The sequence below is a fragment of the Perognathus longimembris genome, chromosome 18, assembly GCF_023159225.1.
Source record: "Perognathus longimembris pacificus isolate PPM17 chromosome 18, ASM2315922v1, whole genome shotgun sequence".
NCBI lineage: Eukaryota > Metazoa > Chordata > Mammalia > Rodentia > Heteromyidae > Perognathus > Perognathus longimembris.
In genome coordinates, this window is record NC_063178.1 from 13,557,323 (window position 1) to 13,571,846 (window position 14,524).

The 14,524-nt window shown below is 41.7% G+C and overlaps 1 protein-coding gene across 2 annotated transcripts in view; it reads right to left on the reverse strand.

Annotated features, from left to right (window-relative positions):
* The window catches only part of Rsu1 (Ras suppressor protein 1), a 166,312-nt gene that overhangs the window by 80,545 nt on the left and 71,243 nt on the right, over window positions 1-14,524 (reverse strand). For both annotated transcript variants that reach the window (XM_048368019.1, XM_048368020.1), the window contains exon 8: window positions 4,882-5,014. In XM_048368019.1, coding sequence (XP_048223976.1) covers window positions 4,882-5,014 — 133 coding nt within the window. The remainder of the gene's footprint in view (window positions 1-4,881; window positions 5,015-14,524) is intronic.

The following is a 14,524-nucleotide window of genomic DNA, read 5'->3' on the forward strand; positions in this document are numbered from 1 at the left end:
AATCAAAATGGGATGTCTGATTTTGCTAGGTTTCTAGAGAAGAGGAATTCTCAGCCTTTTTTCATTGTATCCCAACCTTCTTCAAGCATCATTTTATTAAAATGATTAACTAATGTTAATAATTAACTAATGTTAATAATCCTATGGTCAGTTTCGAATTTAAGATACCTCTCTGTCTCTGTCTCTGTCTCTGTCTCTCTCTCTCTCTCTCTCTCTCTCACACACACACACACACACACACACACACACACCAGGCATGTAACCCCAGCTATGCTAGTGACATGAATAGGAGGATTGTGAACTATGCTAGTCTTGGACAGAAGTGTGAGACCCTATTAAAAACAAAAAAAGAAACTAGAGCAAAAAGAGTTGGAAGTATGGATCTAACGGTAGGGCACCTGCCTATCAAGTACAGGGCCTGAGTTCAAATCCCAGTACTATCAAACAAAGAACAAGAAAAATACATGAATGGTACACTTTTCCCCCAAGACAGAAATGTGCCACAAGATTTGAAACATGAACAGGAAGCATCTTTTGAGCTATTCCAGGTTAGAAACAAGATACCACGCTTTGCAAATTGCAGCTTTCTGGGGATGCCTGCTTTCCAAATGCCACTTTCAACTGGCACATTTCTCAGCCTAGTATTTGTCAAATCACCTCTTTTATTAACTTGTTGACAGGAGTTAACTTGTCAGCTTCTAAAATGGCTGTGGTCTCTCTCTGAAGTTCCTTGATAGAAATTTGAAAGGCGTGACTTCCTTCCTTTCATAGCGCATCTTGTCAAGAGCCCTGACTCACTGCCCCTCATGCAGAAAAACTTCACCTTCTGGAACCCAGACAAGTGGCAACTGGTCCATCATAACTGCTGCACTAAAATCAAAGGTGAAACCAGGAGATGGCCACCATCAAATAAAAAGTTCAAAGGCAGCTGGGCGCCGGTGATGCACGCCTGTAATCATCCTAGCTATGCAGGAAGCTGCGGTCTGAAGATCATGCTTCAAAGCCAGCTCAGGCAGAGAAGTCTGTGAGGCTATTGTCTTCAATGAACCACAACAAGCTGGAAATGGTGCAGTGGCTCAAGTGGTAGGGTGCTGGCCTTGAGCAAAATGAAACTCAGGGACAGTGCCCAGGCCCTGAGTTCAAGTCCCAGGACCGGTACCTCCCCACACACCAAAAAAAAAAAAAAAAAAAAAAAAAGGTGAAAGGTGACAGTGTAACTCATTATCAGTGAGAAAATGTTAACTCTCTTGCAGGAGGCGGAACCAACCATGGCTTCACTCTACCAGAGGGGAGAACTTAGAACAATCCATGCCATCATGCCAGGCACAAAGTTCTCCTGGCGCCAAGTACTCAGAGGAACAAGGAATGGAGTGGCCTCCTCCTGATCGAGGGCCAGGAAAACACAATGAATGCCCACAATGCACCCCACAGAACATCTCTGAAGAGCCCCACCCCTCAGCATCATCCTGGCCCCCCACCAGCCCCTCCTGCTTCACCTGCATTCCTGTTAGCTCAAGTTCTGTCAGCTCCAGCTCCTCAGCTCTTCCTAAACATCAGATTCGCTGCTTTCTCTCATGCAGCCCCATCTCCGCTGCTTTCTAGCCCTGACTCAGGCCTCAGAAGGCCCAGGTTACTGTGGGAGTCACCCATGGTTGTGTGTGAAAACGAAACATTCTGGTAAGTTATTTAGCTCTTTACTGCTCTCCTTGGGGTATTAGGATAGGTGAATTAGTTGGTCAGGAAAAAAAAAAAAGAACTTCTTTTTTTCTTTTGGTGCTGTTCCTGGGACTTGAACTCAAGGCCTGGGTGCTGTTCCTCAGCATTTTTGTGATCAAGACTAGTGCTCTGCCACTTGAGCCACAGCTCTACTTCTGGCTTTTTGGTGACTAATTGGAGATAAGAGTCTCAGAGACTTTCCTTCCCAGCTTTCTTCAAACTACAATCCTCAGATCTCAGCTTCTGAGTGGCTAAGCTTACAGGATTAAGCCATTAGCACCTGCCTCAAAAGGATTTTTATAAAGACCTTAAATTTGTCTTTTGGGGAAGCAATGGGGTTTTTAATCTTGGGTCCTTCCCTCAAACAGCCCTTTCACTTTAGTTATTTTTCAGATAAAGCCTATAGACCTTTTGGCCCAAGCCTGTCTCATACTGTAGTCCTCCTATATGGCTGGGATTACAGGCAAGAATCACGACATCTGACTTGTTTGTTGAAATATGGTCTCGCTAACTTTTTGCCAGGGCTGGTTTCAAACTGTGATCCTCTGATCTTTGCCTCAGAAGTAGCTGAGGATTATAGGCAGAAGCCAGGGCACAGAACTTCAAGGACTTTAAAGTTTAAGTCATGGATATTGTTTTTGAGACTCAAGAGTTTGAATTTATGTCTTGCTCCGTGAACAGTTCTTGTTTCTGGCTAGTGAGAATGATAAAGAATGAAGGTAGCTATTATGACAGAATGGGAGGAGAGAAAATGAAAATAGAGGGAGTGTCAACATGCCCTTCATTCCCAATGGGGGAAAATGGGGAGTCACAGAGGATCGGTCCCTATTCTCCAGGAGTGTACATGTCAAGTAGTATGACTCTTCATCACAGCTCACGCAGAGGCCCCTGGGAGCACGCAGTGGGATTTGGTGGGACCCCTTGCAAGAGGATACAGTGATGGCATAGCTTCTGGTAACTGTATAGCAGGGGACTGTGCTCCACAGTGCATCCAAAAGGTGCCTCAGAAGTAGGATGCTAATGATGGAGATAAGAATGCATCCATCAAACCATGTGTGGCATACCCCTGTAACCCCGGCAACTGAGCAGAGAAGTGGGAAGACCAGCCTGAGATCAAATGTTAGCTCAGCCTGGGGTCAAATTCAAAAAGCACACACACACACACACACACACACACACACACACACACACACACGCACACACACACACATGCACACACACGTACACACACACACACAGGAGATATATCACAAAACCTACTGTTTAAAATGTATCACTCACTGCCATTCAAATACCTATTCAACCAGAATCCCAGAATCCCAACCATATTTAAACAATAGAAATCAATCATAAAATGAAAAACAGTAATTAATTGCTTAATAATGACTGTAAGGTCTTACAAAATCTATAAGCACACAAATTAATCTTTCTAGATAAAATTGAAGTCAAAAGCACTTTCATATGCAATGTATTCTAATTCCCTGTAAATTATAAATTAATCCGTAATACATTTTTTAAAAACCTGCTAACTAGAATAACCAAGAGTATTTGCTTGAATTCTAGATTAATCAGAGCCTGTTTATATATTTTTCTGTATACTATCATATGCAGAAGGTCTTTTAAAAGACACGCAACAAACTGAGCACCATGGAGCTTAGCATTTAGTAGCAACACCATTACAGTTCTATCTCAAGATGGCAATCATTAACAAGAGAAACAAAATGAACAATAATCTGTTAGCTAGCAATTATATTTTCACACATTTTCATTCACTACACTCATTTCTAAGGCTGAGCTATATTTGCATTTTAAATAAAAGGTTAAGTTGGTAATAATCACATATTGCTATATGGGCCATGAAACAACAACCCTATTCTATACTTATTCTTTTTAGGACTTATATATGTTGCAGTGTTAGCCGAAGTAAATCGAAAACATGCTTCAAGTTATCTCTGAGGACCTGCCATTGATATTTAGCTGTTGTGTGTGGTGCTGAGGATTGAACCCAGGGCCTGGACCACACTGGGCAAGCTATCTACCACTGAGCTATACCTGCATCTGGGTTAATTTCATGGTTGCTGTCCTACATTAGGCTACTCAGAACAGCTACAGAACCACAGCTGGCCAGTTATACATAGAGGTTCTGTAAGTCACTTAACTCTGTCCTGCTTGCCTAGCACAGAGTCTGTGAGAACTGTGCTAGCCACAGTGATGGACATCTTTCCAATTTAAAAAGAAAAGAAGAGAGTCCTAACAGAATGTGACCTTTAACCATCCTGTAGCTCTTCCCAATTAGGGTTGGGATGTGAAATCCTCAAACATTGGTGCTGAACATAGAAAGAGATTAACATCTGACTATGGATTTTCTTTTCTTTTCAAGTCTTTCTGTAGATGTTTAAAACTAGACTAGTTTTGGCCTTAGGGATCAGTGAAGCATTGAGATAAATGACTGTATTGGGAAGGAGAAGCTGAGATAAAGTAGAGAAATAATGACAGAAAACAGAACAGCAGAAACAGATGAGAGGGGCAGCATTCCTCTGAGCCCTAAACTGTGGAGGAGCAAAGAGGTAGAAGAGGTGGAATCACTTAGAGGCTGGGGGAGTTTCCCAGAAGCCCCTTCACCTCAAGTGAGGATTAGAGAGTGTTTGATGCTGCAATGTTAAGCTATTTGACTCCTCCTCCCCTTCGTCTGCTTTTTTTTTTTATCTTCCAAGGTAATCATCCCAGTGGAAAGACACCTTCTAAATAAGGATGACACCTTCCTAGTATTCTCTACTGATTTTATAAATAAGCAGCTTCATAATTTTGCTCATAGCACTTGCAATTCTTTGTATTCACAGAAGAATAAAATATGTTCAGCCCTTAATGTGTCTGGTGAATTTCCTTAAGTGTCATGAATATTCAACTAACTTAATACCTTAAAAATTCTCTAAAGAAAATCGGTTAAAATGTCCTTGGAAATGTCAAGTAAAAACAGTCTAAAAGAAAAACCAAAGACAACTACCACATGTAGTTTTTAATAAAACATTTGAAAAGTGAAGTGTCTCAACTGCCACCAACAGGAAAATGTTGCATAATTTTTTTCAAAATATTTTTTTACAAATATCATAAAATCAGTTTACTGTTCTTTTTTTTTTTTGAGGAGAAAAGTCATATACTACTTACTACTTGTATGTCTCAGAGCGAATATATTCGAAGACATGGGAGACGCCAAGCTGGAACTGGTCAGCAATTGGGGTCACCCAGGGGTTGTTCTCTGCTTTGAAGACTTGTTTCTGACCAGTTAAATCCAAGTTTCCTGAAAAGATAAAGAAGAAGGTGAAGATCATTTCATCCAATGCAAACCAGTTACAAGAAACCATGCTTAGTAACTGCAGCATGGCCCAAAGGATCTTGTGGGTCATTGGGTTAGAAAAAAAAAATCATTCTCTAATTCATCACTGGTACACATTCAATGTTACCAGTAACAGCCTGGTTTAAGAAAGACCAAATAAAGGAAAAGTGCAAGAAAAGGGGGAGTGAAGATGGCTGACAGGGAGGAAAAGAGAGTGGAAAAGAGAGGAGGGAAGGAAGAAAGGGAGGAAGAGAGGAAAAAGGAATGGAGGGAATGATAGAGGGAAGGTGGGAGGGAAAATCAAGAGAGGGAGAGGAAGTGTGGAAGGGAAAGAGCATAAAAGAAAGAACAGAGGGAGGGAAAAGAAAGGAAGGGACAAAAGGAAGGCAGAAGAAGGAAGAGAGGGAGAAAAAAGGAAAGGAAGGGGAGGGGAAACAGAAGCGATGAAGGGGAGGGGAAACAGAAGTGATGAAGGGAAGGAGGAAGAAAGGAAAGGAAGAGAAACAGAAGAGAAGAGAAAAGATAAGAAGAGAAGGGGGAGGGGAGGGGAGGGGAGGGGAGGGGAGGGGAGGGGAGGGGAGGGGAGGGGAGGGGAGGGGAGGGAAGGGAAAGGAAGGGAAGGGAAGGGAACGGAAGGGAAGGGAAGGGAAGGGAAGGGAAGGGAAGGGAAGGGAAGGGAAAGGAAAACCTAGAAGGTATTCTTGCCAAGAATTTTTCTAGGTATTTGCTAGACAAAAAGATTCCTTCAAGACTAAGAGATGTCATACACTAAAACCTCCTGACAATGTCCAAGTCTACTTCTCCCTCTGTTGCTGAATCTCAGCCCAGTCCAATCATTGTTTTTCTTCACCAAGTAACGTGGAGCATGAATGAAGTAATACAGGACTATTACCCAGGTAACATTAGCATGGTATTACATAAGTAGCAAAAGCACACCTCAGAACAGCCCAAGGAGAATCCCATTAACATGACAATGATTTTGAGGAATGTCTATAACAGGTCTAGTCAGTTTACACATGGCTCGTCAAATCATTTCCTCATATCATTCTCCAGCAATCCCCAAGGAGAGTAACAAGCCACACTTTCTAGGTGAAGAAATGGAAAGGGGAAGCTAAGTCACATGGACTGATCAGAGAATGTCCATGTGGGAATGGGACCCTGGATCCAACCTTGTTTTCTTGCTACAGATAAAAGCAATTGGGTCCCATGGCTACCGGATCAATAGAGATGGCTTACTGGAGATGGTGTAAGAGTCCCCCTTGATTCAGCCACTCTATTTCTTTTTCCTTTCTGGTGGGAAATCTGTGAAGGAACTTCCTCTAATGTGCTTACCTATGAAAGAGAGCCAGGTACAGAAGGTAAGTAGCAGAGATGTACCTAGCTTTAACCACAATGGAGTCCCAAGACCTATTGCACAACAACATTTTCAGACTTCCAGTCCAAAGTGTAGGGTTGTTTAAAGTAGACATGTAGCAATTATTCCTCCCATGACATGTTTGTGCTGTTTTGAAGCACTAGAGCCTATTTTCAGCATCACTGAGAGCCAGGATAGTGAAAATGGACTTAGATGCGAAGACCTCACCATGCCAATCACTTCTGGCCTGACCCAAGAGCTGGAATGTCAATGTAATATTTCATCTTTAAAGAATAGTAGGTTCTTTATGGGTTTGTCATTGTTCAGAAACCGGGAGGAAGAAAAGTGATTACAACTTCATCTAATGCTTTTAAGTAATGCAGACATTATTAAATATTAAGAAAATAATTCATCATCATCCTTCCAAAGACACTAAGGATTTGCTGATACAAAGTGCAAAAGGAAGTGGATTGTGTTTCTCACCACGATTATCAATATTGTCAATTTCCTCAACTTACTGATTAAGCCTCATTAGTCATATAATAAATCACTAAGGACATTAATGAGCTGGATTCTCACAACTCAGAAGGCTGCCTGGGCTAAGTGAAAGCCCATGGGCTATGTGTATACCCTTGCTTGAGTATCCTGTCTCACCTAGGATTGATTCTGTTGGCACGCGGTTACCACTGATACTTTAGGTTTTAACCTTGACTACTGCTTGCATTCTCATTCTGCTAACATTCTTTATTTCTTGTGGTAGTAGAGTTTTGCACTTGGCTAATTAGGCACTCTACTATTTGAGCCTTGCCTCCAGACCTTTTTCACCTTACCTATTTTTCCAGATAGGGTCTTGTGCTTTTTCTGGATGGTCTCAGACCAGGATCCTACCTATTATGTCTCCCATGTTGCTGGGATAGCAGGTGCACTGCAACCACAGCTGGCTTGTTTGTTGACATGGGATCTTCTTGATTTCCACCTCTTGAGAGGCTGGGATTATAGGCGTACGCCACCTTGCCCAGTTGCAGTTCTCTATAATTCTTATTTCCTCTTAGGATCGGGTTTGTGGCACTCATGTCTTCATTTTTCTTCCATTCCCTCACTGCTTCTTTTTCTCCAATTTCCTGAGAACAATACACACGTCTAAATTGCTACAAGTAATTTTTTTTTCATCTACAATGTTTACCTTGTCACGGTTCTTAGGATGCATGAAGACGAAGGGAAGGGTCATGTAACAGATAACAGACACCATGGTGCAACCACTCATTACTAACTGGAGGACGAAGGCGCCAGCCTGAGCAAACCTCTATCAAAACTGTTACCTGGAACTAAAACAAACGCCAGCCCAAAGTGTCACAACTATTAACAGGGAGGTCTTATGGAGGCAACAAATAGGAAGGTGAAACATGAGGGAGAAAGGGGTGGTAAAGACGATCACAGTTTACAACCATATGCACAGAGAAATATCACTATAAAATACATAATTTTTTGAACAAAGAATTCATGCTGATATACTCACATCTTCCTACCTGGAATCCCACCACTGACTCAGAATGCAATTAACTAGGAAACATGGCAGAGGCCCCTGGGAAAGCACCTGTATCCTAAAGTAAGAAGGAGAAGAAGGAACAGGAAGGGAGATGAGGAAGGGGAACAGAAAGAGAAGGAAGAGGAGGAGATAAAAGGAGGAAGGAAGAGAAGGAGGAAAAGAAATAAAGATAATTGAAATGAAAAGTATAAATTATTCACTTATGGAATTAGCATGTAAACTAATTCCCAAGCAAAGGGGGAGGTCTCCACCCCCATAAGTGGCTAATTTCCTCTACACCCCTTTCCGCTTCATCTCTAACACTGGTTATCCTGCTGAGAAATACAGTGTGAATTTCTAGGTGGTGGAATTCTGTTCCATTACACAAGTGTTTCAGAACTTTCCTTCATTCACACATTACCAAGAATGAACTCAACTTTGTTGAGTTAACATGTGCTTTTAGACAAGAGTTGTGAGAACATGATTTCTATTTTTTTTAACTTTGTAGTGAAGAGTAGGAAGAGGAAGGTAGCTATATTTGGAGCACAGACCAAATATTATTGACTTACCCCCGTAATATAAAAGTGCAAGTATGATATGAACTAACCAGCTTCCAATGGACCATCCCTGAACCTCAGGCATAGCCGCATATTTCTGCAGGCAAGAGGCTCGTGCATTCTGCCACTGACAAACTCCAAGCCAAAGATGGCATGTTACCTACTTAACAGCTCCTTACTAAGCCTGCAGTCTTTCCAATGGTAATCCTCTGGAAAAACAAAACAAATCAAAAAACGCACGAAAGTCCTATGCTTCACAATCACCACACCTAAGGGAATAATGCCAAGGAAGGTCCGTTATGCCTTCTGACTGATGCCTACAGCCCCCGAGACCTGTCAGTCCCAAGTGATGTCTCTATTTAGTGCTGTCAGGAAAGACGGGACAGGCACAGAGAATTGCTAATGACTGCTGCTAAGTCAAGCACACGGGAGATGCTGGATGCAAGCTAGACACACTGCCTTGGGGGGTGTGGGGGGGGAGTCTCCCACTGATGTCAGAAAGGACCATGAGCTATTCATGAGCATCTGGACCCTAGACTGCAGGTGCGTGAGGGAGGGGCTTTTGGTTATCTTATGCCTATCTCATTTATTTAGTTTTAGTACCGGGCGATGCTATTATGTCAAATTCACAGCGGTTTTTCATAGAGCTCCAGAAACTGGAACACCTAAAGAAAAGTATGATTCAAGTTACTGGGGGTGGGGGGAGGTAGGGTACAGCAAACAATAGCTTCCTGTTAGATGCTCTTTGCTCTTTTTGTTTTTAAACAAAGATCTAAGAAAATCACATGAGGAACCAGTTACCTCGGCCCAAGATGGAACTTGTGCATGAGCCTCACTGAGCAACGCTTCATTCCCAGTGACGAAGGAAGCTGTGGCATGACCACATGTATCCTTTTGTCTTCCAATTTAATGTCACTGCTCCTGCTTCTGTGGAGCTGTACTCCTCCCAGCAAGTTACCGTCTCCCAGGCTCTCTTACCTCACTCTGAGCTAGCCCAGCATGGGGCAATTTCAGAAGAGGGTTCATATAATTAGAGCAAAGCTAGGCCATTATACTGTGTGAAAAGATGACACCCGTCTCATATTGGCCTAGCAACAAGTTCCCATCGCCTGAGCAAAGCTCTTCTGTCAGCTGTCTGGGGTGGGTTTCCTTTTAAGTAATAACATGCAGGCAGCATCTCATCCTGCTGTCAGTCAGCCTGCAATCACCCCCAATGCCGCACGCTTCAGTGCGTCCAGCGAGGAGCTCTCTCACCCAACCCCTTTATTAGAAGGCTGAGCAGCGCTCGGGTGGTGTTCTAACAAGGATCAGGCAGCAGGATTAAGCACTGTGACAAAGAGGATCTAATAAGCTCCAGAGTGGGGCATCCACAGACACGCTGGCTAGCTCCCAGACACAGGCTTACGTTGCTCACTCCTCAGTCAGGAGGCGCAGGCCGCTTGGGAAGCCAGGCAGCGCCGTGATTAGCGCTGACCCTCTGACCGATGCTGCTATGAAGATCATCTATCACTCACAGGCTTATTCTGCAATTGCAAATTGGATTTTCCATTTTATTACCTGCAACAGGACCCCATATATGCTTCTTTCTCGAGCTTCCAGTACAGCGGGGCTTGGCCGTACGATGGTAATTGTGTAAACACTAAATCATGCAAAACAATCCTTCTCCTTTGCTGGTGATAAATGTGATTGAATGCAATAGGCAACGGAGGCCCCGTTAATAACCACACTCATTTTCACTTATGGAAATTGGTTGTTTCTGTAATCACACTGTAAGAATTCTTCCTGAGTATCGAGAAATCCTGAAACATGTGGCTTAGAGGCGCGTTTATCACACAGTAAGCAATTGGTGGGTATCGGGGCAAATTCTTCACGTCATCATTGCAGCCTTTCCTCCCTTCCTAATTTCAAAATCATGCCACAGAGAGCATTTAAATGAATGCACTCTGAAAGGCAGGCTCTTGTATGCATTCATAAAAATCCAAGACCACGATCTAACAAGGTAAAACTAGAAAACCATGGCTAGCTGGGCAGTCTATCATTAGGATACAAAATTTGCCCAAACTTGGGTAATTGATTTGCTTATGAAAGCATTTGGATGGGACACACAGCTGAAAGATCACCTCTGCTCCGCTGTGATCCCAGACGGGAGTGAAGCACAAATGCCTCCCACACAAACTAAAAGCTGAGTTGAGGGCAGATATACAGAAAGAGATAGTCTGTCTTTACATAAATCTTTGCGCTTTATTACAATGAGCTATGCTGGTAATTACAAAAATGTGTGATTAGAGATAATGGCTAACCGTGGAAAATTCCTATTTTTCATTTCTTTCTTATTGAGTGGAAAATGATGATAAGGCCTGTAAAAGGATGCTTATATTGCAGTGTTAAATATTTGCCAATAATTAAACATTGGGAACTACAAGAAGGTTCATTACCAGGTGATAAGCAAGGTAATGCATGCAAAAACCAGACAACAATGCAACTCAGTTATCAAAACAGGCATCTGTGTATGTATAGAGGAAAGGTGATACAATATGGTAAAAAAACTAAGGGTATACTAAGTTTACCATCATCTAATTATTTAAGCAACACACACACATATATAATTATACATATATGTGTGTGTGTGAATATATAGCAATTGCTATACATAGGAGATATAGCAATCTGTTTGTGAGGTTTCTGCAAAGAATAAAAAGTAAGACAAGGCAAGGATTTGAGCCAGTAGAGCAAAGGGCAGAGCATTAATTTTCCTTTTGAAGAGTTCCATATTGTTATAAGCTTGGATACTTTTCACAATTAACAAAGGTTACAAGACTAAGGTACATTACAACAGAGTGAGTCAGAAACATATTTCAAATACCCAGTGCACACTAATCAGAAGAAAGAAAGGAGTGTCTTTTATTGAAAATGCTATGACCCCATTTCAGCGACTGCCACACTAGTGGCCCACTCCTTCTGTCTGCGTTATAGATGATGGAATATCGAGCCCTAAATAGATTGGGAACCTGGGACTGGGGTTCCTTGTGCCGTGCATCATGAGTGTAATCAACATATGCCGAAATGTCTCCTGACAGCTCTCAATTTCGTCCTACAGGGAAAGCAAGGCCGCACCGTCGCGCTGGCAATTGTCTACTTAGCCTTTCTGGCAATTCATTTTTAAAACTGACATTTGGTACATATTGTGTATGCAATGCATTGCTGTTTTGGATGTATAAGAAATGATCACGTCTAGGATAGTCCTAGCCGAGGATCACAATATCTCATATGATCATACAAGATGGTGTTAAGCGAAATGAACTCCAAGGTATGGAAACAAGAAGTTGTTTTATTGTTGTTGTTATTTTTAATATACTATGTGAAATTATTTCTTTTTTCTTTTGTTTTTCTCTTATGGTTTATCCTCTATTGTCACTGTATTTGATTTCGGTACCCTGGGTATTGTATAGATATTTATCTGAATTAAGAAAGAGAAAGGGAATATCAAAGGATAAAGGGTGAATCAGTGCAACAGCAATACTCACAAGACAATACGTTGGAAATTAACTGTACAACTAGGGGGGTAGATTAGGGGATAAAGAAAGTGGGAAAAAAATGAGGGTAAGAAATTTGACAAGAAATGTAATCACTATCTTACGTATGTAACTGCAACCCCTCTGCACATCACCTTGACAATAAAATTAAACTAAAAAAAAAAAGAGATGATTACTTTTCTGAATTCGTCCAAGTAAGGAAGTGGGGGGGGGGCGGAGTTGAGTACAACTTAAACTTAAGTTTTAAGAAAAAGATTAAAAACCAACCAAAAGGGGCTGGGGATATGGCCTAGTGGCAAGAGTGCTTGCCTCGTATACATGAGGCCCTGGGTTCGATTCCTCAGCACCACATATACAGAAAATGGCCGGAAGGGGCGCTGTGGCTCCAGTGGCAGAGTGCTAGCCTCGAGCAAGAAGAAGGCAGGGACAGTGCTCAGGCCCTGAGTACAAGCCCCAGGACTGGCCAAAAAAAAAAAAACCCAACCAAAAAACCACACCACATAGCCAAATGGCTCTTATAAAAGCAGCACCTGATTTCTGTGTGTGCAGGTGAGAATAGGTACAGAAGTTTTCTTCCCAATGAAGACAAAGAGCAGTTGACATTGTTTCTACCATGATGCTTTTTTTCAGCCATTTGCATTCTGTGGTCCGAGGTAAGATAGGATGGAAAGCGCTCTCAGACCCTTATGAACATGATCAGCCAGAAACAGAGCAGTAAGAAACCCACCATGCACCACCAGCACAGGGGCTTTATTCTGCAAGTGGACCTGAGGGTTTATAAATTATTCATGTTGAAAACTTGGCACATTTTTAGGATTTCCCTCTTGTTCTTCTAAATGTGAAAAGCAATTTCTTTCTTTCTTTTTTTTTTTTTTGCTTGCCAGACTGTCCTCTTATTGTTCATGTCTTGCCAGGTGGTATGGGACCAAGTCCAATGGTCCTGGCTCCTCGTGGTATAGGCTGTTCTCTGAGTTAGTGACTAGGAGGCGGAGAGCAAGTCCTGTGTTTCGATGGCCTTGTTTCCTCATCTGCTGATGTGGGTTGCAGCCAGAGTAAACAAAAGGGTGCTATGAACCAGAAAGCCCAATGCAAATAGAAAAGGGTTATTTGCGTTATTATTGTAAGTGAACCCACAAAGTAGAGAAAATGTGTAGTTGGAGACTCTTTGGAGAGTATCCGCTTAAAGCAAGAGTTCCCTGAAGGAATTCATAACTTCCTGAAATTTGAGCACAAGATAGATGGGTGTATTCTATCCTGAAGAAGAAGGAAAAACAAAAAGAAACTGTGATCAAAAGTCGGGTTCAGATACAGGTTAGGAAAAGAATATCACTTCCTAGAGGATTAAAAGTTTTTTGGTTTTTTGTTTTTTTTTTTTTAACATTATAGAGAACTGAACTTCGAGCCTTGTGCTAACTAGGCAAGGGGCTCTACCACTGGAGCTCCATTCCGGTCTTTTTTCTTTTAGTTTGCTTTTCAGGTAAGTTATATAGTCACATGTAAAACTCCCAAATCATACAAAGGCTCGGTGGCTCTATTTTTAGTCTTCTAAGGAAGTAGCACGTGTTTTCTGTAGGGGACATACCAATTTACACACCCACCAACAACACAAAAGTCCCCAAATAATGCATGTTTTTGCAAATATCTCTCTCCCCCCTCCATCCACTTTTTGTCATCTACTCATGAGGTATGAGGTAGTATTCTTGCTGTAGTTGTGAATGAATACTGGCAAAAAGCCTTTTTCATGAGCTTATTGGTAACTTGTATATCATCTCTGGAGTACTGTTTAAGTCCTTTGCCTGCTTCCCTAACAGGTTCTTTATTTTTGCTACTGAGCTTTTGGTGTTTTGTACATACTCGAAATATTAATCCTTTATCAGACATTTTACTTACAAAGATTTTTCTCCCATTCTGCCCATTGCCTTTGCTGTGTTGTCTTCTGATGCTAACATTTAAAGGCGTTTTCATGGAAAATTCCATGGAGAGACTGAGGGAAGGGGTGACAGTGTCCAAAAAGAAATTTACTCTTTACCTGACTTATGTAACTGTAACCCCTCTGTATATCACCTTTATAATAACAAGTAAAAAATAAATCTCCATGCATTTGGTGCCACAAGAATCATCACCAAACCAAATGTTATTAAGTTTTTTGTTTGTTTGTTTTTCCAAACTATGCTTTCGTCTAAGAGGCTGATCATTTTAAATGTTATATATGGGTCTTTGATCCATTTTGGCTTGGTTTCATTCATTCTTCCTTTCTTTAATAAATATTGTTAGATGAAGGCCCAAGTTCATTCTTCTGTATGTGGATGTCTAGTTTTCCCGGCACATTTTGTTGAACAGACTGTCTTTTTCTCCAGTGGGTGGTCTTAGCATTCTTTTCAGAGATCATTTGACTGTGTACAGGTTCGGTTTGTTCTTGGGCTCTTTATTCCATCCCATTGGTGCCTGTTCTGCTTTCATGCCAGTGCCTGTTAGCTGTTTATGTGAAGGGCATTGGGGTTTGAA